This window comes from Juglans regia, chromosome 7, assembly GCF_001411555.2.
Source record: "Juglans regia cultivar Chandler chromosome 7, Walnut 2.0, whole genome shotgun sequence".
NCBI lineage: Eukaryota > Viridiplantae > Streptophyta > Magnoliopsida > Fagales > Juglandaceae > Juglans > Juglans regia.
The window spans coordinates 8,735,629-8,763,394 of NC_049907.1; the positions used below are offsets into that span (position 1 = coordinate 8,735,629).

At 37.7% G+C, this 27,766-nt stretch overlaps 1 protein-coding gene across 2 annotated transcripts; it reads right to left on the minus strand.

The window, feature by feature from the left end:
• Positions 1-721: 721 nt before the first annotated feature.
• On the minus strand, positions 722-26,656 carry LOC109006408 (E4 SUMO-protein ligase PIAL1-like). 2 transcript variants are annotated; one of them, XM_018985676.2, is made up of 18 exons: positions 26,286-26,656; positions 25,778-25,850; positions 25,062-25,127; positions 24,222-24,287; positions 23,999-24,081; positions 23,269-23,320; positions 23,075-23,146; positions 21,634-21,701; positions 21,516-21,564; positions 21,324-21,408; positions 20,479-20,583; positions 20,291-20,342; positions 19,192-19,243; positions 5,924-6,040; positions 5,215-5,832; positions 4,494-5,016; positions 1,617-2,038; positions 722-1,530 (listed from the first exon to the last, which is right to left on the minus strand). In XM_018985676.2, the coding sequence occupies exons 1-18, from the start codon at positions 26,459-26,461 to the stop codon at positions 892-894; spliced, it is 3,318 nt and encodes a 1,105-aa protein (XP_018841221.2). In that variant the 5' UTR covers positions 26,462-26,656; the 3' UTR covers positions 722-891. The 2 variants fall into 2 exon arrangements, with proteins under 2 accessions (XP_018841221.2, XP_035547249.1); XM_035691356.1 differs by lacking the exon at positions 25,062-25,127.
• Positions 26,657-27,766: the final 1,110 nt, after the last annotated feature.

Consider the following 27,766-nt stretch of genomic DNA (forward strand, 5'->3'; position numbering starts at 1 on the left):
GTAATAAAAGAGTTTGAGTTACAATGTTTTCTAGGATTTTGGAAAATGATAAAAAAAAAGTTGAATAAAAATATTATAAAGTTAAAATATAACACTTTTTAATATAATTTTTGTTTTGGAATATGAAAAAGTTGAATTTCTTTTTGTATTTTGTTTGGAAATTTGAGAAAGTTGTAATGATTAGATAATAGTGAGATAAAAAAGTTGAAAAGTTAGAAAATTTGAAATTGAAAAGTGTTTTGTGTTTAAATAGTGTTTAGATATTAAGATGAAATGTGATACGATGAGTTGAGACTTGAGATCATTTGTGAAACCAAACAAGGTCTTAGAACTCCCAATGAATGCTTACTGCTTCAAACATAATTTGCAATAATCTTGTGATATGCACGATTTTTCCAACTTGAAACACCCAAATCATTATAAAGGCGTGCATAACTGTGTCATAAACTCATAATCATTGAAGATGAGTTCATGTGGGATGCCATCATTGTATTAGAGAGAGAGAGAGAGAGAGAGAGAGAGAGAGAGAGAACTTGTTTTTGCTTCCAAATTAGCCAATCTTAAAAACTTTGGATGAAGAAATTTTATGGTAGCATTACTTACTTATTCTAATCTTGATTGAGTTCTTGTTTTTGCTAGTTTCTATTTAGATTTATTAGATGGTCTTGTTCCTTACAAATAGATCATGTGCAAAATGAAATAAATGGTATAAGTTTCAGGTATGATATCCATTCAAATGAAGTTGGACATAGTATGCAACATAACAGGTGAATATATAACAAGCTATTTAATAAAAAAGAGCACAAAGTTCTGTTCACAAAGTTCAGACAATGTGCCTATCATGAGTCAAAATGAAAGAAAATACACAACTAAAAAGAAGGAAATAATTAATTATTTGCTCCCTTTTCGCCTTTCAAGTATTTCCACTTGACGTTGCTGAAAATACTGTTGTTGCATTGGAGACATGGCACTTGTGTCTATTGCCATAATTCTTACTTCCTCCATGTCTAGTTCTAATTGAAGTATTGCCTTCTCCGAACGTACTAGTTCTTTCTGAGCTTGTTCCAATCGAAACATTTCTTGACTCATGCACATCGTCTTCTCGTCCTCCATTGATTGTTTTAAGTGAGCCTTTTCTTGCTCAAGACATGTCAACCCTTTGATCTCTTGATCACGTGCTTCGTCCAAATTTTCAGTTAATTTCTTCAACTTATCTTTCCTGATCATGGAGTTCAATAATACTGCATTATCTGACTTTGTACTCTCTTTTCTCTTTCGTTTTTCCTTCTCATCTTTCATGGTTATTGGTCTTTCCGAGTCTAGAAAGCTATTATTGGAGACGTCATCTTTCCCTAGATTTGTCGAATCTGGAGTTGATGGAGAAGATGCCACACATGGTAGTCTTCTATTTCTTTTTTTCAAGAGGTTACGCTGCAACCATTTTCCTTGATGTCTCAATGATGTCCAACAATGTTCAAATGAAAAAGAGGTTTCATGAAGTTGTTGATACTTGGCCTTTGCCTGAAGAATCTGAAAAATGAGAAGAAACTAAAAAGTAATTAGTATCTTCAAACTATCGATTGTATTGACAACAATTTCAAATTTTCAAATTATACCTTGTCATGTTCGCTCATATCGCTTTGATGCATTGATTCGATTTGAGCCAAACAATCACAAAAATTATCGATGCCAAGTTTAATTATTGTCCAGCGATTCATTAGGGAGCTCGGACTACGTTCAGAAATCGCCTGGCCCTTGTGCTTGAGAAAGAAATCCCAAATTCTCTCCCAATATGACTTGTGTTTTTCCTCAGTTCCAGCATGCACACTAGTACTTAGCCACGCTGACACAAGGAGATTGTCTTCCTCCACACTGAACTTGACACCCCGATGTCTCTTATTAGTGACCATTTCAACTTGGGGTAGAGACTCTTTGACGATTTGTGGAGTATGTTGAGACTCCAAACATTTATCGTCAAGGTTAGAACCCTGTAAGAGTGTTGTGAATGGCATGTCTCCTTGTCCTTGCGAATCCATTCCTTAAAACACAATTTAAATTCCATCAAAAGGTATCATTTGCCAACAATAAACGTAAGGTAGCACCAAGTCATTCACAAACAAACAAATATATTGGGTTTTATTTGAATTAATGCCTCCCAGCTCACATGGTCTGGAAAATTTTATCAACTACAATTGAATAACACTTCTGGCAATTCGTATTCGTGTTATGAAGTTATCAATATTTGACTATATAGATCAACCCGAACCTGACCCAACCCGTTAAGTTAAACGTGTCAAAGTCTCAAACCCTAACAAGACTCATTTAGATAACAGGTCGTGTCACCCGTTTTGACCCATTTAATAATTAATTATAAATAGGTCAACACGACACGACTCATTTAAAGTGCTCGTTTAATGTAAATAGGTTAAACCAACATGCATAATCCATTTGACTTGATTAACATAATTTTACATAAACATTAAAATCTATATTTATTAGTAGTCACAATATCTTAAAAAAATAAGACAACCTACAAAAAACAAAGTATGAATATTTTTAAAATTTTAACATATACTAAAACCAAGATTACAAACTCTACAATAACAAATATGAGCATAAGTCAAAAATTACAATCCTAACAATAAAACATAAGCATACTGAAAAATACAAATATTACAACTTAACAATAATAAAATTGTAATTTTGAAATAAAATCTAAATGGGTCAAAACAAGTTGATTCTGGGTTAAGCGGGCTTGTTATTGACCCGTTTATAAATCATGTCTTAACAGATTAATCTATTTTGACCCAAACTTGTTAACCTTAAACCCAAACTTGCTAATTTATCACATATTGACACCCCTAGCCAACATATCCCATTCACAAAAACACTTTTCTCAAACCCATACTTCCATAGAGACAGTAAAGACAACACCGCGCAGAGAAGATGAGGAAGCAAATGACAACAAATACCGAACAAAAGTGTCAAAAAGTAAAACTTCAGAATTAAAGCACACTGAATTTCAGCAATGCCAAAAATTAAGTCTCCACAAAAGTACGTGCCAAAAGTTTAATTTCCCTGCAGCAAAATGCTGGGCCTGCATAATAAACTGAGGGCGAGGTTATGCAAAACTCATACCAACAAATTTGGAAGGCCTGAATTCCGACCCAATTTAGTACAAAAAGTTCTCTTTGCAATCAGTGGAGACGAATAATTCGGCATAAAAGAAAATAGGAATCAACAAAAGAAATCAGAAATACTGAACCAAATAATGATTAGAGAACATGTAGACAACAATAAAAAAAACGCTGAAGTAGAAATCTTTTGAATGAAATTATAAAACTAAGGTAGAGTTCTACAAGATGAATGGTCAAAGCTCAAAGATTGGGTTCCACAGCCAATGGCAGTAGTGGGAAAGCTAAGGGCATGTTTGGTTTCCAAAAAGTTTCAGACTTTTTTTATTAAAAAAAAATTTCCACTTGCAAACATATTTTGAACACCATCAGATTTTTCTATTATCTAAAAAAAAGGTTTTAATCCAATCACTTTCGTAAGTTCTTGTTAAAAAATAACGCCACAAAAACCAAAACAACTTTTACAAAACCTAAAATACACCTCACAAAAATAGTATTCAAACATCCCAATTCTACCAACCCACTTTCACGAACTCCAAAACAAAAATCTTGTTAAAAGATTTTATCCAAATAATTTCTCATTTAATCTACCCACTTTCACAAAAACCCAATACAAAACATCTCATAAATATTTTGAAGAATCCTCCCAAAGTACAGAATTTTCACCTACCAAACATGCCCTAAAGCCCTAGGAAACATATCAAAATGTTTTTCCCTATTTTGTTTTTTGGGTTATGCTACTCATCATCCCACACCACACACCATATATATATATAAATATATATATATTTTAAAAAATTAATTTTATTTTATTTTATTTTTGCTAAACTAATTGAGTTGTTCTACTTATCATCCATACACCATATACTTGTTATGGGAAAAATTAAAAAAAAAAAAAATTAAAAGAGGTGCAGTGTGGGGTGTGTGGGGATGCTAAGTAGAATTATTCTTTTTTTATTGGCACTGTGTTCGGGAACAGTATCCCGACTAATCCTGGGGGTGCACAAGCCCTCGGCAATAAGTTTCCCGTAAGTGCACATCAAGTAATTCAAGGGGAAAATGCCCCAGTCTGATGGCCCAAAGGACTTGTTTGGATCCAAGAGGATTCAAACCTTAGACTTGGAGAGAGCATTCCACCAAGACCAAAGCCTTTACCACTTGAGCCAACCCCTAGATGTTTCCCTTAAATAACATAAAGAGGCCAACAGAGAAATCAAAGATTTTCCAAAGAGGTTGGCAATGAAGATGTTGAAAATAAAGGGCTACACTTTCCTCTGTAAAAAAATGGGATGCAGGGGTATTTTGTGGTTCATTATCTATAATCATCAAAGAACAGGATGCTAGTGCTCTAAGCCTTACCCATGAGGCTTCCCTCCATTCTGCCTGAGGGCTGCCAGTTCTGTGCTGATGTCAAGGTTGCCGAGCCTTCAGTCTGCAACCTTTGAGGATGTGTTGTCTCGCTCACACTTCCCCCTTTCTTGCTAGTTCCCCTAGGCCGCTCAGCAACTGTAGAAAGAGACGATGATAGGTCTGTTCCAGATGGTTGGAGTTGAACCGGTACATATAGTGGTGTTCTTGACTTCTCAGCCATTGGTTGAGCAGTAGACTTGAGTGGTGTTTGCGTGCTATTAACATTATGCATGGCTTGGCCACTACCACCACCTTGCTGAAACTGCACTGGTTTTACAACAGTCGATGGAGGAACAGAATTTAGCGACGGAGTCATAGCTGAAGGGTGAGAAGCACTGGATTGTAGCGAATTTTGATGCCCAGAGGAAGATTTGGAGGAAATGTGATGACCACCTAGGCCTTGAGTGGGAAAGATATCGGCCTGTTGGACATCTTGACCAGAAACATAATTGTCCTTGTTAACTTCCTGGTTCTGTCAAGGAAAAATTGATAGAAAAATAAAATCACGTGAAATATTTCGGTCAACAATGTATACTCCACTTTAGTAGAACACACCATAGGGCTGCATATGCTAGCTAAGAAATCTGGAGTGACAATGGCTATTTATGTGTCATTGCACTGAGAAAAGGATAGGCTGGATAGCTACAAATGAACCAAAATCGGATCAAACCTGTATTGATGAGTTATTGTGCATGGAAGATGAAGCCATGTCTGAGACTGGTAAAGAATTCACAAGCGGCCTGAGCAATTGCTGCTCTCTATCCAAGCCCCCATGTAAAGACTGTTGGTTCAGAACTGGAGAAAGAGTGTTTGTTAGGACCGGTGCAAGAATTGAATTGCAAGATGATTTGGAACTGCCAGGGGTTCCAGCCCAAGTAGACGTACTGCCTACTGAACCAAGTGGGACAGCAGAAATAGATATGGGAATTCTTGAGTATATGTTTTCCTCTGTTGAACAAGAACCATGTTGGTCCAACCTGTCACAGTTTTTTACTTCCTTTTGCACAACATTTCTTGGAATGCATGGAGGATTATCCAGCAAATGTCGTCTTCCAGTACCTCCTCCATATACATGCATTGCATTCGCCCCTTCCTTGGTAAGATCAGAAAATTCATCTGGCAAACATGAGAATCCATCAGAATCACACTGCCGAGGTCTTTCTTGCTGACAACTTGGTGTCCCATGGCCTGTTTTGTCAGCATGGTCTTTGTTCTGCAAGACTGACATCCAGGATCCATCTGCTGAGATCATCACATCAACAACATTCTCTTCAGTCTCTCCCAAGATCTGAGCCAGAAACAAGGGGTTCACTTATGTGGTGACATTGACCACGTGAAAACATTCAAAACTACCCTTTTTTTTCATTCAAACTACTTACCTTAGCTATATCCTCATCAATGCGTATATCCGTGTGGCAGACAGGTTGGTTACAATATGGGCAACACCATAGTGGCCTTCTTGCATTCATTTCCACGAAGTTCTCATAATCAAAGCACTGCATTTTGCACAATACCAGAATTGACAGAGTTTAAGAAAAGGAAGACAACTGATCAAGAGAATATGTAAGGCACTTGCATCAATTTAGTGCAAACCAAAATGATAATCTATAGATGTATAAAGAGCATTTCCAAAGGTTGACCAATTGACCAGTTGCACGGCTCTCCCACTCTAGCCACATGAATACACAAGATGCTTTTGGACTTCAGAACTATCAATTTTAAAATACCCTTTCTTTATAGGATATGAACATTAGAATACCAAGTAAGCAAGTATAGAGCATGAAGCAAGGAAATGACGTGAAATTTCTTAAGATGCACAAGGCCTCTAGATCTCAAGTGCAGGCATGGACATAATAGTGTAGGGCTTTATAATGTGTCATATGTGCTCTCTCTCTCTCTCTCTCTCTCTCCCCTATTATATTTATTTATTTATTCTAGCAGCAGGCCTGTGGAGTTTTGTCGTGTATTAGTAGAAGATATTTGGCAGATTAAGTTGACATTGGGTCAGAATCCACACCTAATCAAATAAATCCACACAATCATTATTCTTTGAACCATTTAACTTGTTAGTTGTTACTGTCGGTCTTTTGATTTTCACATTTCAATCTGAAATAGCAGGCTCGGTTCTAGTTGACCATATAAATGGAAGAATCACATATTCGAGTTGTATCACATTCAGTTTGAATGGAGACAAGGCCCTGGATCCAGGTGGATTCATGATGGTGCTTTTCCAAATGCATCCGGATGTGTAAAAGATGATTTAACGAGGGTTTTTCATAACTTCATGCTAAGGGTAAATTTGTAAAAAGCCTCAATGAAACATTTGTAGTCCTTGTCTCAAAGAAAGCCAGAGCAATTGATATCAAAGATTTCCATTTTATTATCAATGTAGCGGAGTCTAGAAATCATATCCTAAGTCCTAGCTAGTTGCCAATGAATGCTTGGATAGCAAAATCATATCTAGAGCCAGGGGGACCATGCATGTTAGGCTTGGAAAAGACATATGACCATGTTAATTGGGAGTTCTTACTATATAATTTGAGAAGGTGTGGCTTTGGGGAGTAGTGAAAGGGGATAGAATTTTGTGTCTCTAAAGTGAGAGTTTTGATTTTGGTGAATGGAACCCAAAGGGTTTCTTCAATAACTTTCATGGGCTGCAACAGGATGACCGTTATATGCCCTCTTCTGTTTGTTATTGTGATGGATACACCCAGCAAGATGATCTCTGGGTTAGTGAGTGCGGGTATCTTATCAGGCTTTTTGGTAAGGAATGGGCATGATGAAGAGCTTCACATCTCACACCTATTTTTATGTGACATCCTGATCTTTAGCGAAGCAAACCGAGAGAATGTGTTGACTGCATTTCTTCTTTGTTTTGAGGCTGTTTCAGGATAAAAATTATTTTGGAAAAGTCAACACTACTTCCAGTGAGCAACTTTGATGATGTGGGTAGTTTCACTGGAATTCCTGGGCACAAGATGGGCACAAGATATTGTTGGTAAAAGCATGCTTAAGCACAAAGGTTGAAGTGCTTTGCTTACCAAAAGCAAAGAACATTTACAAAAGTGCAGTTTTTGGAACTTTTTGTGGGAGCTTAATGCGCAGAAAAGCACACTTTTGCAATTTCTTAAAGAAAAATGTATAAAATATCAATATCAGTTCAAGACCCATAAAATAATGTAAACAAATAATCTTAAGTATTTAATTGAAATTGAAGATCATGTACGTACCATGGTGGCTATGTATATGCTTGAGCCTGATATGATAATCCAAGTTGGCTTTCTAGATGGACTGATATTTGATTGCTTATGTTAGCATAGAAGTTGACACCTACAATTCTTGAGCTTCTTTGGTTGTGGCGTTTTTGGTATAATTTGATTCAACTATATAACGAAATTTTGATAAAAGGGTAGGCATAGCCAAAATACATATGAAGTATATAAGAGGAAACGCCTAATTGGAAAGGAGAAAAAGATACAAGAAATCATGATAATTAAGACCACTAAAATCAACAGCAATTGCCCATAGTAATATCATAATGAGAAAGAAAGATCTAAGCTCCTCCAATGAGCGTTCCCAATCTTTGAAAGACTGTTCGTTCTTTCCTTGTAAATGCAAAATAAAAGGCAAATGGGAACCATCTCCCAAATGGCAGCAATCTATGACATACCTTGAAGTGTTCTCCAACTTGTAATAAACTCAACCACCTTCTCAGGCACAACCCAACTCTTCCGAAAAACTTGTCACACAATATCAACCTTACTCAAGAAACTATACACTCAAATAAATCCAAGCTGGATAATCCAACTCAGCAGCTCTAGAAGCTTCAATATTCTCTTTTCTGTTATAACAAACTTCCTTTATGTTTACCTTTTTGTCCTCTGCGCACTCACTGCCTGGTGCCTATATAAGTGGTGTAAAGCCTCATTGTAGTGACAGAAAATTATAATATATACAATTGCAATATTCAGAGAATGTTTCTCTTTATTTTCACTCTGTTATCATGGTATCAGAGCTGCTAAGACTAGCAGTCTCTCTGATCCGTTTCTACCATGGCCACAAGCTCAACTTCATTTTCCAATCCTAATTTTCAAAACCAAAATTCCCAAACCACTCGACCAACCTGTTAGGTGTGCAACAAAGTGGGACATGTTGCCCTCCAATGCCATTTTCGGTTTGACCATGCATACCAGTATGTTCCCCCCAGATCCTTCTCTACAAATTACACATCACCTTCAGCCATACCCGATTCCACATGGTACCCTGACAGTGCCGCTACTCATCATATTATGCATGATCTATCCCAGCTGAACCTCTCATCCGAACCATACAGTGGAATTGAGCAGATGCGAGTTGGCAATGGAACTGGACTACCGACTCAAAACATTGGTGATTCTTCACTCTCTCTCAACTCTACTTCTTTTAAACTTCATAATCTTCTTCATGTGCCTTCAATGACAAAAAATTTGGTTTCGATTATGCAATTTTGTGTTGATAACTCATGCTTTTTTGAATTCCATGCAACTCATTTTTTGGTAAAGGACAATCGGACCAACAAGCTCCTCATCAGCGGTCCAACAAGTAATGGCCTCTATCTTTTTCCATCATCTCCTCAATCTACATCTCCATCAGCTCACATTGGTGAAAAAGTCTCTCTGGATTGCTGGCATCAAAGGCTTGGCCATCAGTCTCTTGCAATTGTTGCTCGCATCTTGCGCACCACCTGCTTGCCATATTTCCCCAACACCTCTTTTACTTGTTCTCAATGTCCTCTAGCAAAGGCCCATCAGTTACCTTTTAAATTGGGCACCACTCATTCTGTTAAGCCTTTAGATGTAGTATGGGCTGATTTATGGGGCCCGGCTCCTTTTGTTTCAAGAAATGGCTTCAAGTATTATCTATCAATAGTGGATCATTTTACTAGATTTACATGGTTCTTTCCTCTCAAAAACAAATATGATGTTCTTAATGTCTTTTCTTCTTTTATTTCTTTTGCTAAATGATTCTTTAATTCAAAAATTATTTCTATTCAAACGGACGCAGGGGGAGAATTTCGTCCTCTCACAAATCTTTGCAAAAACCTTGGAATCATACATCGATTTTCTTGTCCTCACACACACCAACAAAACGGACTTGTTGAAAGAAAACATCGACATATTGTCGAAACTGGTCTTGCACTTTTAGCTCAAGCCTCTCTCCCTTTATCCTATTGGGATGATGCTTTTGAGACAGCCACTTATCTTATTAATTTGCTCCCCACACCAATTTTGCAAAATCGTTCTCCGTACTTTATGGTGTACCACAAACCCCCGGATTATTCATTTTTAAAGGTTTTTGGTTATGAATGTTGGCCTAACCTTCGTCCTTACAATCGTCATAAACTAAGTTTTCGCTCCACATCATATCTTTTTCTTGGATATAGTCCATCTCACAAAGGTTACAAATGTCTTGATCAACATTCCAACCTCCTTTATATTTCTCGAGATGTCATTTTCAATGAGACAAGCTTTCCTTACCGATAGCCCACAAAATCTCAATCTCACGCCCAACCCAACACACAAACTGTTTCACTCCCTTGTGCTTCTATTTTGGGCCCCGCTCCCGCTCCCGCTCCCACCCCCCCCCCCCCCCCTCTTATCTCTCTCCTCAGCACTCTAATCATCACTTTCGGCAAACATCACAGCTCAGGCCCATCAACACAGCTTCTCCTCAGCCCATCATTAATTCAATCAATACTCACCATGAGCCCACCTCTGACTCATCCTCCTCTACAAACTCTGCGATTTCTCCCCCAAATCTCTCTGAACCAAACCCTCGATCCCCCTCTACATCCAGTCCTCTCGCCGAATCCCAACTCTTATCTTCTCAAAATCTTCCTCTTTTAACTCCTCCCCGTTCTCCCATCATTACACAATCTCATACAAATTCTTCTCGTCCCCGCATCTTCACTGACGGCACGGTTCCTTATTCAACTCGCCACTACTATCTCTCCTCTGCCATAGCTCCCGATGATCCCACTTCCTTCACTGTTGCTTCAAAATTTCCTGAATGGAAATCAACCATGAACAAAGAATTTGAAGCCCTCGTTAAAACAAATACATGGACCCTTGTACCTCCTTCCTCTATCACTAATGTCGTTGGTTGCAGATGGGTATTTCGGACCAAGCTAAGACCTGATGGCTCTATTGAACGAAGAAAAGCGAGGCTTGTTGCTAAAGGCTTCCACCAACAACACGGTATTGATTATACTGAGACTTTCAGTCATGTGGTAAAACCCTCAACCATTCGTTTAGTCTTATCTCTTGTTATTTCTAGAGGTTGGAAACTTAGGCAAATTGACATACAAAATGCCTTTTTTCATGGCACTCTCACTGAGACTGTATTCATGCAACAACCACAAGGATTCATTGATCCTGTGCAGCTTGATTTTTTCTGCAAATTAAATATGGTCTTAAGCAAGCTCCGAGAGCTTGGTTCTCGGAGCTCAGTTCCTGGCTCTATAACTATGGTTTTGTGGCTTCTAAGGGTGACCCATCATTGTTTATTCTGCATAAAAGTAATCTCTGTATTTTTATTCTTGTATATGTGGACGATATGATCATTAGATCATCCCCAAACTCTGTTGTTGATCAATTGCTTGAATCTTTGGGTCGAGCCTTCCCTATCACTGATTTGGGTCATTTGTCTTATTTTCTTGGCTTAGAGCTTACTTATCTTAGTGATGGTTTACTTCTCTCACAAAGAAAATACATTTCTGATTTGTTAAAGAAAACTAATCTGCTTGGTGCCAACCCAATTTCCTCTCCCATGTCTGCTTCAACCCGACTCTCTAAATTTGATTCACCTTCTTTTGAAAATGTCACTTTGTTCCGAAGCATTGTTGGTAGTTTACAGTACCTTTCTCTAACTCGACCTAATGTGTCATTTGCTGTTAACAAAATTTGTCAATTCATGCATGAACCAAAAAGCACTCACTGGACAGCAGTAAAAAGAATTCTTCGATACCTCAAATCCACCATTAATCATGGCTTGTTTTTCTCCAACAAAAAAAACTGGTTTTACACTTCATGCATACTCAGATGCAGAATGGGCTGGATGCCCTGATGATAGGAGGTCTACAGGAGGTTTCTGTATATTTTTGGGCAATCACTTGATTTCTTGGAGTTCCCGTAAGCAACATATTGTTGCTCGTTCAAGCACGGAGGCCGTATACAAATCTTTGGCCAACACAACAGCAAAACTTATCTAGTTACAAACCTTGATCAAGGATCTTGGTTTCTCACTTTTTCAACCACCTGTTCTGTGGTATGATAACCTTGGAGCAACATACTTAAGCTCCAATCCAGTCTATCACTCAAGAACCAAGCATATGGATGTGGATTTTCACTTTGTTAGAGATAGAGTAGCAGCAAAGACCCTTCAAGTTCAATTCTGCAGCAGCAAAGATCAACTTGCCGATGTGTTCACTAAGCCATTGGTTTCTGATCATTTCTTCACTCTAAGATCGAGCCTCACTGTGATTGATACCCCAGTAGACTCAAGGGGGCGTATCAACCTTACTCAAGAAACTATACACTCAAATAAATCCAAGCTGGATAATCCAACTCAGCAGCTCACACAGCAGCTCTAGAAGCTTCAATATTCTCTTTTCTGTTATAACAAACTTCCTTTATGTTTACCTTTTTGTCCTCTCCGCACTCATGGCCTGGTGCCTATATAAGTGGTGTAAAGCCTCATTGTAGTGACATACAATTATAATATATACAATTGCAATATTCAAAGAATGTTTCTCTTTATTTTCACTCTGTTATCACACAAGGCCCTGACAACCTCACAAGAAGTAGCAAACGATCCACTATTTCGCCGCTTTTTTCTACACATGGATGTAACATATCATCTTTAAAAATTTGCAATTTACTTCAATCAAGTGCATGCTTGTGCTTTAGACCTTGCTCCTAGGCTCTAGGCAGCGTTTGTACTTAGGTGCACCTAACACTTTCACCAACACTGGTGTAAGGTTACCTCCCAACCCATGTTGTGCATTGGCCATTGGCCTCCCGTTGGGAGCCCACTTCAAGGCCAAATCCATCTGGGAGTGAAGGTTAGTGGGATGGAAATGTCTAAGGTTATATTTTCTCTTATCTCATCTGTGTAACCAAACAATGCCTTAACTTTACAATTTTTTTATTGAACTTTTTCTTTCTCCTTTCCCAAAACCACATAAAAGTCATAACTCAAATCATTTCACTACTATTCACAAATTATCTCACTACTATTTATAGATTTTTCATTTCATATAATCTCATCTGTGTAACCAAACGGGACCTTCAAGGCTCGTTACTTTCCTTAACACAATATTAGTCCTCACCAATAATAGTATGCACACGGGTTACCAGCGAATTTGCATCCAAGATACAATGACTCCCAGAACAAGTCTGTTTGGTTAACTGCGCTATACACAAACGAAATTAGACATGAATACCCTTAGATTTTTCTATTTAACCGAGAGATTAAAAAAAAAATTCTTTATAGAATGAATATATCTTAATGACAAGTTTTGAAGAAATGAAATATTTTTGAAAGTTTGATTTGCAAGCCAAGGGGTCTATTTATAGATAGTCAAAGGATGCGAACGAAAAGTTATAACTTTTCATTTTGCTGAAATCGGTTCCGAATAGGTACATATACTGCATATTTTACCAAATGACACAAAAGTCGAAATTGGTCCAATGGTCATGTGCACCTCCCCCAAATGGTTGGCATTGGTTTGAGTCCCACTAGGCACGCCCATTGGTATTTTTATTTTTCAAGTAAGTTTTGTGCGCCCTTTGTCAAAATGGTTTAAATACCCCTCAATGGAGGGTTTCCTTCTCATTAAATAGCCAAGAAATCCCTTAACTACAACCTACAAATAATCAGTAAATAAGGTAATGATCTAAGTAAGGAAACTGTACAGCAGCCTAGTGCCTAACAAAATGATCGCCTATACATATATACATTGACTGCCATATATACATCATTGACATCCACCCTCAAATTGAGGTTGGTCTATCAAGAAGTATCAATTTGTCAATCATGAATTGATGGTGGGGGCGAGACAGGACCTCGATAAAGACATCAACAGTCTGGTGTTCAGTGGAAATGTGAGGAAGTGTAATCACATGTTGATCAAGTGCTTCACGAATGGAATGACAATCTACTTCAATGTGCTTGATGCACTCATGAAATACCAGATTGGCAGCAATCTGAATAACACTTATGTTATCCGCATGAAAAGGAGTAGGAGTAAGTTGCGAGATACCAAGTTCACCCAACAAATCCCGAAGCCACACAATCTCTGAACGATACTCAAATTCGGTAAAGGACTTCGAGACTCGATCCTGCTTCTTACTCTTCCAAGAAATAAGAGCATCACCAAGGAACATGCACCAACCAGTAACTGAACGGCGAGTATCCACACAACTAGCTCAATCAGCATCATTATGACCCATTAACTATAAGGAGTTCCCAGTAGAAAATAATAACCCTATGCCAGATGTACCCTTGAGATATCAAAGAATCCGTCATACTGCTGCTAAATGAGAATGAAGAGGAGTCTGCATAAACCGACTGACCTGCTGTACAGCAAATGAAATATCTAGTCGGGTAATTGTCAAATAATCCAAACTCCCTACTAGTTGCAGATACAGGGATGGATCAGAAAATAGTTCACCCTCCTCCTGACAAAGCTTCAAATTGACCTCCAGAGGTGTAAGTACTGAGTTCCCAAACTGAAGACCAGCCAAGGTGAGGATCTCTTGGGTATACTTGTGCTAATGCAAAAGCATACCATTGGGACAAGAATGCACCTCGAGACCTAGAAAATACTGAAGTGAGCCAAGATCTTTCATATGAAAGGTAGTCTTGAGATTCTGTTGCTGTTGCAGTTGCTCAATCAACTGAGGGTTAGACCCTGTAATAACAATATCATTCACATATACTAAAAATGCAACAAGTCCAATGGCAATCCTCTTAAGAAATAGAGAAAAATCAAATTGACTCTGAGTAAAATGAAAATCAAGAAGAGTGGTACGAAACTTCTCAAACCATGCACGCAGTGCCTGCTTTAATCCATACAGAGACTGCTTCAACCGACAAACCTCAATGGAGGAGTGTGTGAACATACCAGGAGGAGTCATATATATTTCTTCCTTCAAATCACTATGTAAGAATGCATTCTTCACTTCCATCTGCCGAAGAGACCATCCTTTAGAAGCAATGATAGCCATAATAGTTCGTACAATAGTCATATTGGCCGCGGGTGCAAAGGTCTTCTCATAATCAAGGCCATACTCCTAACAATTTTCAAGAGCCACCAAATGGGCTTTATACCTCTCTATATTGCCATCAGGCCGTAGCTTGATGGTATATACCCATTTGCATCCAATGAGTTTTACTCCATCAGGACATGGGACGATGTCCTAGGTGTGGTTGTCCTGAAGAGCCTGAAGTTCTTCTTGCATAGCTTGCCGCCAACGAGCTTGAGTAGAAGCCTAAGAGTAAGATTTGGGCACAGAGTATCAAGAGTAGCCTGATGAGCAGTATGTAAGAACCCATACCTATCCGGGGTCGTGAAACTCGAGATGACCATCGAGGTTCAGGTGGGATGGGATCAAACGTTGGTTTAGTGTCAGAAAGGGGCAGTGGAGACTGTGGGCAACGTCTTTGGTACACAACCCCTGGCTTAAACCGTTCAAGAGTACAAGACACATCATCAAAAATAGGAAGCTGAACAGAAGCAGAATCATTAAGAACACAAGACTGGAAGAAATATTAGTTTTCAAAGAAAACCACATTTCAAGAGACACGAAGCTTGTTAGCATCTGCATCATAACACAAACCCTTTATATGCATTACTATACCTGAGGAAGGCTGAGCAGTAAGCTTGTGACGTTCACTAGATGGCAAGTGAACAAAACAGACAGCCAAATATATGAAGAGAATTATACTCAAGAGTAACACCAAACAAATGAGTAAACGACGAGTCAAATTGTACACTTTGAGAGGGTAGATGATTAATCAAATAAACAGCTGTAAATAAGGCTTCTACCCAAAACCTAGGAGGCACAGAAGATTCAATGAACAAAGTACGAACAACGTCCAAAAGATGACGATTCTTACGCTCAGCAACCCCATTTTGTTGGGGAGTGTAAGGATGTTGGGAGAGAATACCCTTGGTTTTGAGATAATTCTGAAACGTATTGGACATATATTCTCCCCCAGAGTCAGAGCGTAGTATCTTAATACAAGCAGAAAATTAGGTCTCAACAAAAGCCTGAAAAGTGGAGAACACATCAGCTTTAGATCGAATGAAATATATCCAAGTGAAACGACTATAGTCATCAATGAAGGCCACGAAATACTTGTACTAAGCATGAGAAAGGACGGGACTCACACCCCATACATCAATATGAATAATCTCAAAACATGTGGAAGCCCGACTGCCATGTAAAGGAAAAGGTAAAGATTTGCTCTTACCAAGTTTACAAGAACTACAATCAGAAGACACATTAGAAAATGAATCTTTATTCCCCAAATAACCATATTTCATAAGATGAGTTAAAACAATAGAATTGGAATGTCCCAATTTCTTATGTCAGACATTACTATCATTAGCAACAGTAGTACAAACAAAGGCATCAAAACTAGGAATGGAAAACTGAAGAGGAAATAAACGTCCCACTTTATGCCCCTTCGCGATCACTTTCCCCAACGCGTGATCCTGCACACAACAACCATTACGATCAAAGTGAATTTCACAATTACTATCTACCAGCTGTCTAACAAAAATTAAATTCCTGGATAATTCTGGTGACTCAAATACATTGTTAAAAGAAGACCCCAGATTTCCAATTGCAATAATAGGAAGAGTACTACCATTGGCTATTTGAATATGCTGGTCACCCTTATACTTAAGAACATCAGGTAAAGCATTTGTATTGCCAGTCATATGATTGGAAGCCGCAAAGTCAACCAACCAAGGAGAGGTGAGTAGATTTCCCTTAACTTGAAGGCCAAAGGCAGAGAAAGCGGAGACAATCATTTGTTGGACCATCTCAGGTGTAAGAGTAGATAAAGAACCGGTTGTTGGTTGCTACCCTGGAGCAAGAACAGAGGGGACAGCGGCTAAATTGGACTGGACAGCAGTGTAAAACACTTGACCTTGTCTATTCTAAGGTCGCACGTGACAATCTTTAATGATATGTCCTTCCTTTTTGCAGTAATTGCAGAATTTCTTGCTGCAATGCTTTGCAATATGCCCAAACTCCTTGCAACTGTAGCACTGTATGTGTCATGGATCTTCCTCTCCCTTGAGCAGCATATGCCACATTAACCATCTTAGTAGTCACAGTTTCTTGAGTTAGGCCAAGTTGAGTGGCAAGACACTGCTCTTCTCGTAATAATTCCCCCAAGCACACATTCGAGGAAGGAACAGGATTACGGTTTATCAAACCAACCCACACAGTCTCAAATTCTGGTCTTAACTTTATCAGAAATTGGTCTCTTTGACTCTCAGAATGGACAACTTCAGTGCTTTTAAGGCTTCCTTGGGAACATTAGAACAAAACTATCCCGGAATATTCACTCCACAGATTAAGGAATCCAGCATAGAATTGTTCAATAAAAAGATTACCTTGTCTGTAGTTGGCAATTTCTAGCTTTACTTGAAACCTCCAGGTAGTGTTGTCTTGATAATAAACTAGCCTAAAATAATCCCACATCTCCTTAGCAGTAGTAAACGAACGAAGATTGATGACCATATGTGGTTCAGCAGAACTTAATAGCCAGGAAACAATATTGGCATCCTTGCTAGCCCATGAACTAAGTTCTTTGGGATCAGTCGGAGCCTTAGAAGACCCATCCAAATGACCCCATAGTTCCTTCCCTTTCACAAAATCCTGAACTGAAATTCCCAACTTGTATAATTCTTGCCATTAAAGTGAACAATTGAGTTTTCGCTTGACATAACTACCATAGAAAACTCCAATCACCAAAAATACCAACACCAAGAGTCGCCGATAGTCCAAGAGCACCAGAAAACGCCAACCACCAAGAACAGAAACTTCCGACAACACCAGAAAACTCTGATCACCAAGACAGAAACTTATGACAGCACCAGAAACGCTGACAAAGGGAAAGCACCCCAGAAACCAGAACAGAGAGGACCGACTAGGTTAGTCCCCTAAACCAAGAATGAGTCTCACAAGAGAAACCCAACCAAAGAAAACCCAATAGCCCAAATCACCCAGAAATACGAAGGACTGACTTTAGATTGAGGGCTCTGATACCATGTCAAAATGGTTTGAATACCCCTCAATGGAGGGTTTACTTCTCATTAAATAGCCAAGAAATCCCTTAATTGCAGCCTACAAATAATTAGTATATAAGGTAATGATCTAAGTAAGGAAACTGTACAGCAGCCTCATGCCTAACAAAATGATCTCCTATACATATATACATTGACTGCCATATATACATCGTTGACACCCTTGGGCTGCTAGCCACACTCCTATGCCCCAATAAATCATTAAAGCCCACTTTCTTGACATAGGGGTGGTTCAAACCCCCATCATCAAGGTCAATAGTGGTGCTCAATACCACTAAGCCAGTCAACAACTATCTCTCATAAATTCAACCATATTATTATAACCATAAGCTTATAAACTTTCCATAATTTCTCTCTCCCAAAATATTTCATAACTTCCAAAATAAATCCCAAAATATTATTAATAATAAATATAATATATAATTATTTTGAAAATGTTTCCAACAAGACACAATTATATCTCTCAAGAGGGGGGGGGGGGAAGAAAACCTTTGCAAAAGAGCACTTTGTCAAATTTGCTCACTCAATTTTTTTCCCTATTTTTCTTCAACTGATATAGCTAACTGCTTTTAAAAATTACAAAAGAGATTTGTATGGGGACTGTGATGGAGCAAAGATTTTGCCTAGGAGGCTGGACTACGGTCTGCCTCCCCAGATTCAGAAGGAGGTTTGGGTTGCAGAGAAAAATACTAGTTCATGGGGGGATTGGCGCTTTAGTGATGTGAACAGAACCTTTGGGGTTGAGTTGTGAAGGAAAATACCAAGGGTTCGGGAGAATTCTCTAGATCTACAAGATTTGAAGTAGTAAATGGTTCCAATATAAAGTTTTCACACAACATGTAGTGAGCCAATCAACCTCTTAGGGATGCTTCAGTGTCAGACAAGGTGGAAATTTTGGATGGCTCCACCCAATGGAGAGTGGAATTTGATAGAACGGCACATGATAAAGAGATGAATCCCATTGTTTCATTTTATGGTACTTGGTTTGATTATGACCAAGGCAGAATACTGTATCTTATGTCCGTTTGCAACACGGCTTCACATGCCACTATTCTCCTTTGTACCTGATCTTCAATGGGTTATGTCACCTTTGCCATAATCATTTTACGACCAAGGCAACATACCCGATCACTTTATGCTCATTCATACCCAATCTTCAAACTTAAGGTTTCAATACTTCTTTAGGCTCTTTGCTCTTTCTAATTAGATGCATCTATTGTATAGAACTTGTGTGCTAATAATGAAGCCAATAGTTGTAAACATGACCTATTTCTGGCTCACCTGATAATGCTTGCAGAGATGTCCTTTCACAGGTGTTTTGATACGTTTGTGGCTGTTAAAAACAAAAATAAAATAAAATAATTCAAGATAGAATCCATCGAAGCCAACATTAAGGCCTATTCCTTAAAACGATAAACGAGGTTTACTGGTTAAGAAAATAAATTTGATTTACAAGAATTTCATGAGAAGATGAATACATTTAATTTTTTTTTTTAACCCGGAAAATTGACATGATTTATACACAGTTCTCAAAAGTTTGCTGTGATCATAGTTCATTGTCTTTAGTTCAAATGCCACAAATTGAAAAGTATGAATAAGGAATAGCATATAATGTAACTTCATCTATCGTCCAATCAATACTAAGGAATAACATATTGAATGCCCTATGTCAATGAAATGGTGTCCCCACCAAGTAGTCCTGTTCTCCATCACATTTGCTGTAATGTTTCACATAGCAGTATCAAAAGATTCTAATTTATCCATAACAAAGCATTAGTCTTATCTAAGTAATTAAGACATTTCATGCAAACAAACAGTACCCTTCAAATTATAATCCTCAAATTGAGCTGCTACAATGGCATAATCAAACACTTAGGATACGTTTGGTACGTGGCTATTCTTCCATCGCTTGGTTAGAATTTTAATGTTAGAAATAAGTATTCCATAGGAATAATTGTTCCTTACATTTTGAGGAATAGCTATTCCTGGTGTAATTGAAAGGGCTTTCCAAAAAAATATATTTTACTAGTTTTTTCAGAAAAATAAAAAAGAATTGCAATAAAAACTCTTCAAATTTGTTGGGTGGCCAGCCACCCAGAATACATTTAAAGGGAATAATCATTCTACTAGCTCTTATTTTTTGGGTGAATTTTTATTCTACTAGCCTCTTAAATTCCCAATAATACCTATTCCTGCTCCTAAAGGAATGACCATTCCACATACCAAACATGCCCTTAACCTTATAAGACAGCAGCCAAGCTTGTATAATTCATTAATTCTTAGATTGTCTATAAAACAAAGACGCAAGCAACAGGAAACCAAAAAAAGTCACACAGACCAATGAGAGTAGTAGTAACAGCAAGAATATATAAAAGAATACCTTATCGGGCAATTTAATGAAATGCGTGATGGCCTCTCGATTATCTCAGAATCTAACATGTTCCAAGTTAGTAATACAGTCTTAGTTGCGTCTAAAAGCCCAAGAAAAAAGTCAATTAAGTCATTCTAAGCATGAAAAACACTATAACAGACAACACAGATGTCTCTTTTTACTCTCATTTGTCTTACCAGAGCCATATGGGCCAACAACAGGCTGAACATAATCTTGTAGTGATGGAGTTTCATAAGTCAATGGCATCATGCTCATGAAAGCAATAGTAATGAGATAATTACCTGCAAAATTTCAAAAAACTTGATAAATTAACAGAATATATCCAAGCAAACAATAGGGCTGGGCAGCAGCGGATCACCTGGACCCGCCCCACCCGCTGGGCAATAGGCAGGCGGAGTGTATGGTTAAATCATATTAGCGGAAGAGTAGCGGGTGGATACTCACCCACCTAGAAGTAACCTGCCCACTTGCTTTATATATCTATGTATATACATAAAACCCCTAAAATTTTAACCTAAGCCGCCCCACCTTTCTCTTCTCAATTTCTTCTATCTTCTCTCTTATCTTCTCTTCCTCACATGGCCATGGCCAGAGGGATCCACAGCCACAGTCCCATCATCTCCAACAAAGACAACAAGCATGGTTCCCAATCTGATCAGAGATCAATTCTGATATGATCATAAGATCATAGCTAAATCTTGATCAGATCTGAGATCTGACCTTTTTGATCAGATCTTAGATCTGATCAAAGATCAGATTTTAAAGATCTGATCTAACCGTTTGAGCTTGATTGTGATTGGGATTGTTGAAGGATGTTGGATCTGGGCAAGGCTACGGACAGTGGTTGGGCAATTCCTGCAGGGGCAGTCAGGGCCGGGGAAGGGGTCGGGCCAGGGCTGTGAATGTAAGCGGCCACCCAGCCCAAGTGGGGAGCAGGGGAGGGTGCTACCTGCCTGTTGAGGGCAGGTAGCAGCCCTAGCAAACAGGTATGCTTTGACATGGAAGTTTTGATCGGGCGTACCGTTGAACTGCCCAACAGCCTGAAAAAGATTAATTCCATATTTGAGCATTGCAGTAATATTTGTTGGCAGCTGTGGTCCAGTGTCCTGAATCAGTATGGAAATCATGACAACACTAATGAAACTTACTGCATCATGCTTTTAAATATATATTTAAAAAAGGCCACTGCAAGTTTAAGCAGAACTAAACAAACCATGGAAATGTTATTCCTTCCTTGCACTCCTTTACCATTTAACAGAAAGCTACAGAAGGAAACAAAGGTCCTGATTAATTTCACTCAGATTAAAATGGGCAATATAAAGCAAACATACTTTGCTAGAGGTGGAGTCATAATGCAAGATGATGTCTCCATATTATCCATTTGAGCAACAAACAGAGCCTACATGGAAACAACGAGAAAGATAAAAAAGCAATAGCTGTATCTTCCATGTACATATGAAATAAAAGAAAATCTGCAGTGTACAGGGAGGGAGCTCACAATGTTTAACAGAGGTCCTCTCATGTAATCATACACTTACTCCTAATCTAAAAGAAGCAAGCATTTAAGTGGAAGCTGAATAGGAGAGAAAATGCGATGCAAGCAAGACTCACAAACCTACAACTTCCAGGAAATTGCTGAGTGAAAGAGAAGGCTGTGACCCTTATGCAAAACTAAACTCCTGCTCCTAGTCAATGTGGAACAAACAAGAAACCTTAGACAAGGGACCCTTCGTCAGCTACAGTCATGCAGTGTAAGAAAGGAAAAAGAGTGGCTTGAACTGGGCACAAGCCACTATGGACTGTTTCCATGTAGATTTAACACTTGATTGAAAAAACACGGCAAGTAACACATAGTGTAAAGAGAGAAAAAATTAATAAAAACTGGAAGCGATAGAGTAGGTTAGAAGGTTATAACAAGTAGATCAAGAGCAATGTGCTGAATGGGATATGGAAAATGGCTAGAAAATAACTTATAAAAAAAATGGCTAGAAAATACAGGTAAGATGCCATCATACTAACGAATGAAGGATAACATTCCAAATAACTCTGACAAGTTGGTGATTAGGCAAAAACTAAAGCAGAGTGATCCTCACAACAAATCCAACAGGTGAAGACATCTTGGCTGTTAAAAGATTGGTTGCATTTAATAAAGCATTGTTGGGGAAGTGGCACTACTGGTATACTAATGATAGAGGGAGCCTTTGGTAGGAGGTAATTGATAGGAAGTGTGGCTGCAAGTGGGGTGGTTGGACCTCCAACGAGGTGAAACAAGAGTTACAGGGTGGAGTTATGGCAGAACATTAGGAGAGGATGTGGGGAATTTTTCCAGCGCATCAGCATTTTTTAGCACGCTTTGGCAAGCTGTTTCCAATTCATTTGAGTTCAGTTGGGTGATGCCGAGAAAGGTGGTAGATCTTTTAGCATGATGGAAGAGGCAGTTTGAGAGCCAACATGGCAAGACGTAGTGAAAGATGATCCCCATCTGTTTGATGCGGTGTATACGGTGGGAAAGGAATGACCAAAGTTCAATGACAATGAAAGGAGTGCCAAAGACATGCTTTATAATAGCGCATGGCAGCCTGCCTATGCTTCTATAGCTTTACTTCCTGGATCCTCTCTCTCTTTTCTCTACCCACCAGGTGTATTTGTTGCATACCCCGTGTACCTCCATTATGCCTCTCGAATAACACTCACCTTACATCTAAAAATAAAACAGATAATTATCATTTATTTTATGGTGAGCTATGCCTAAATTAATTCGGGATTGCTTACTATCTGATTTTGCATAGGAACTGTTGTACTCTTCAATATATGGAAGTCATAGACAATGGCCCTGTATCCAGCCTACCAACAAGATCAGAAAAGTTAAGTCATTTCTTTTTAGTACAAAAGTGAAAAATGTCAGAAAGTTAAACTAACAGATGCATATTTGCGTATATTCGTGTTGATTGATAAATGTAACATACCTTGATCTCAAGTGAAGCTAGTATGTGTCCCATTTTTATACGTGGATAGAATCTGTGTATGAACAAAGTCAGATGAAAAAGAGAAAAGAAATGTCAATGAGCTACTAGGACTTGAATTGATCCAGAAGAATGTCATAATTTTCAAGCAGATTCTAACAAACTATACAGGAGAAAAAAAGCCTTTATTTGTTTCCTTATCCAAGAAAACCTCAAACTTCTATGTGAGATTGATGTGGAAAACCGCTTAATTTAAATATTCTTGCACGTACATATTAGAAAGGAATTATAGCTCATGTAAGTTGGCTGATAATGACCAAATGAGGCTTCAACATTTTATAACGAAGACAAATCCTACTCAGCAGCCCTACAACACACACCTGCTTTTATTTTATATCTTTTTATTTTTTTTTCCCTCAACAAGTGTGTGGTGTAGGACTGCTGAGTAGAAGAACTCAACTATATGCTATTTCAAGCAGGTCCATAAATGCTGGAAAGATCCATTATTGGTAATCTTCCAGAATGATAAATCATTTACATTAGACTGAAAAAATAGACAAGTCTCAATAAAGAAGAGAACTTTATACCTCAAATGCTACAGAGGTTTGGATAGAGGAGTACAAGTAGCGCAGTCACCACAAAAGCAAAATCACTTTTGAATCTCCTTTCAAACTGAATTCATTTAACACTGTAAAGACTATGCAAGATGAGCAAAGAATTGAGAAGTTTATACCTAGTCATGATTTTTGAAATGCTGGACAGAGCATAGCTTGGTTCAACGTTAAAATCCTCAGTATTACTGAAGGATTTACCTATCTAAGCATTGCAAAAAACCTGGAGTAAGGTACAGGTCCAAAATCTTAAACCCAAAAGATAAAGGATAAAAAACAAATCTATACAAAAAACAATACCCAAGCAGTAAAAACCAAACCATTAAAAAAGCTAAATTTACTGACCTCTTTAGCCAACGTAAGAAGATCATTTGAATCTTTATTTTGAAACCATCCAATCATACAAGCATTCTACCTCAGACATCAACATATAAAACCAAATATTAGTCGGATGTCCTTTGGAAATTGAAGAATATATTGATCTCATATGGTAAGTTACATTAAAAATTGAACTATAATAAAGTGTTTACTTCACAAAGCAAAATTATTCAGATGCCTCTCCAGCAGACTAACATATTATTGAATGCAGTTTCAGAACAATATGTGCTTCTAAGATGGTTGCAGAGTCACAACGGTTTTTCACGTAACTAGGAGACAATATGTGCTTCACGTAACTGAACTGAGAAGACAAAGATTAGTAACTCCAATGGGAAGACATGAGTTTGAAAGATACGATAGTAAAACAAATCAACATTGATGAATTATAGGGTGCAGGAACAGGAAGGGGGTGTGCCCACTTCTTGAATATATGATTGTGGCTCCTCTTTTCTGGATAACAAAAAACTACAGATCAGCCTATTACATTCAATCTAAAAGGGGACCTCTTATACTTTCTGAGATAAACAAGAGGACACAGATTTCATAATGTGACGTTTCTAACCTTAGTTTTTTTAGAAATTGTGTGCTAGATAAATAATTGAAAGCATTTCATAGAAAGAGCACACAGAGTGTACATGAGTCATATTTTTCACTTCCCAGGGGATGCACTCATTAGCTTATATAACAACACTAACAAAGAGAAAATATGGAGTAGCTATCAACAGTCAATTGTCAGCAATCAATCTAAGATGCTTTCTTGCATAGCAACAATAGACCTGGTTAAACCAGACACGTAACTTTGTATACCTTGACAGAAATCATAAGTGCCATTACAGCTGCTTGAAGGGAAGAATGATTGTTATATTTATATACCTACAAGGTGTAAAGCGAAGTAAGAGATATAGCTTGTTTCAGAACATAATTTACGTAACCAAATTTGGAATCTGTACAAACTTTAAAGGGATAGGCTTTTTAGTGCATTAACTTTTTGGGATTTGACACACAATATGAGATAGTTAACCGAGGCATTAATTTCAACATGACATGATATGCATACCCATATAAGATCGGTATTAGGCATGTGATAAATCATGAGGGGATGGAATACGATGGAAAAGGCAACAAAATCCCAGTTTAACTATAAATTAATCCTAAGCTCAAAGTATGTTCAGTTAGCAGGAAAGTTAATGTGATTCAAGCCAGGCAATCTTCTTCATTGCTTATCAGAAAAAAACAATTGAGATGTGGTTCTGGAAAATACCCACAACTCCAATTGTATTTTGAACCATATAACAGTACTAACAGGGGAAAACCTGATGGACCGTCATTAATGCTGGTTAATTTTCAAGTTACATTGTATCCTTTTTCGTCATTTGTTTTGAATTACATGGTATTTTTTTTCTTGACATCGAATAAAGAAGCCCCAGAGCTCATTTTCTATCTCACTATAGAAAATAAAATGGAAATAAGTATATAAAGAGAACACAATGTTCCGTTGCCATCACACTCACAAAAACAGGTACCTGTTTAACCAACATAGGCAAATCCTGTGCTTTTAGTGGAACTTCGTTATTTGCGACAGCATCATCAATGCTTCTGTATTTATTAAAGGCAATAACTCGTCAAGCAAGTTCAACCAAAAGTTGTGTCTATAAACATAAATCGAGACAATTAGCGACTCTAGACTTAAAATACGATTATACATTCATGACCACACTTTGCAATCTCACCCTTCAACTCCATAACACTTGAACTTCCAAGCTCGAAAACATAAGTCAACTATAAAAACACCAACTTCCAAAATCCCAATCACCATTCTAGTCCATTTTCACTCTACCCGTTCCAATAACTTTAAGAATCCTAAACCTTTTACAAAAATATAAAAACAAATAAATGTACGATATATAACATCGAACTAAAAGAATATCTAACTTAAGTAAGCTCAGAAATATAATCAAACAAGAAAATAGAAAAGACCCAGTATGTGTTTTTTGGCTTTGGGATGCATATTACAAAAGTTGGGGAAGAGACCTGGCCAGGTAGAAGCAAAGATCGGACACCTTAGAGGGATCACTGAGCTGACCCGACAAAATGTGCATGGCAAGCGAGTCCGCTTGCCCACCCACAAAAAACGATCCCGTTGAGCGCCGTTCGCCTTGTCCACCACCTAGTGAAACACTCATGGGCCCGTCTGTACGATTCTGCATTCCCCAACTTTCTCCTTGTCTCGTTCTCTAGTTGCTTGGTGCCGAAGCTTTTGTTCAGCCCCTAGACTGGAGTTGGTAAAGTTGTTGTATTGTTGGGTTTCACAGCCTGAGTGCTTCTTGTAAGTGACAGGGCGTTCTTGTTTCCATGTTCAAATTTCGAGGTGAAATCCGACCGTGTATGAGCCATGAGGTGTTTTCCGGTGTCTCCGACCCTGGATGGTAAGTTCCGATTCATTCAGATATAAATATTTCTTTAAAAAAATTTTATTGATCATCTTCAATATTACACATTATATTTTTTTTCTTTTATTAAATATGTAATATATAAATAATAAATAAAATAATTTAATTAGTTTAAAAAAAATAAAACTAAAAAAAATTAAAAAAAAATATGATGTATGAAAATGATAAATAACAAAACTTATTTTTTAATTTTTAATTTTTTAATTTTTTAATTTATTTATATAATTTTCTAATAAAATAATATTAAAAAATTATATTCTAACAATATTTTAATTTTATAATTTTTTTATTTAATTTTTTTTTCATTATTTTTTAAAATTCTATAAAATATTTTAATTTAAACTATTTCACAACTATTTATAAATTATTTTATTATTATCCATAAATTTCTAATCTCATTACTTTTAAATTAATAAATTATACTCATTACCTTAAAGTATAGCCATTACCTTAAAATAAACGAGGACGTCCAAACAAGGTCATTTCAAATGTTGGACTTCCGACAAAAATTTTACCCATTACCTTAAATTAATAAATTATGAGAAAAGATTTAGAAAAAATCAAATAAAAATGAAATCAATTATATATGAATATATTTATAAAATTCAGTAACGTGCCTACCTTCGAAAAGAAAAATCTACTCGCTCCGCTCTAATATCCCATTACCTTGTCCTGCTTGACATGGAAAATGAATAAATTCATTTTAAACACACAAAGCCCCATCGACCTCTTACTTCTCCTGCACTATACGTTATGCCCATCGACCATGTGAAGCCTCAGTTCATCTCCAACCTTTTGAAGCATCGACGGAATATCTTTGACCTCTCCAATCTCATCTCCGACCTCTTCTCCGACGGTAAGGTTTTTTTTTTTCCCCTCCCAGACTCAAGACCCACCAGTTAGCCCAATCCACCATCTTCATCTACGCCCTTTTCATCTTCATCACCCTCTTCCTCTTCACTCTTTCCACGTTCGAGCCCACCCCCATTAATAGAACCCATCCAACCTCCCAACGAAGATTCATGTCGAAAAAACCTCCACCAAATTACATCTACAACCCCA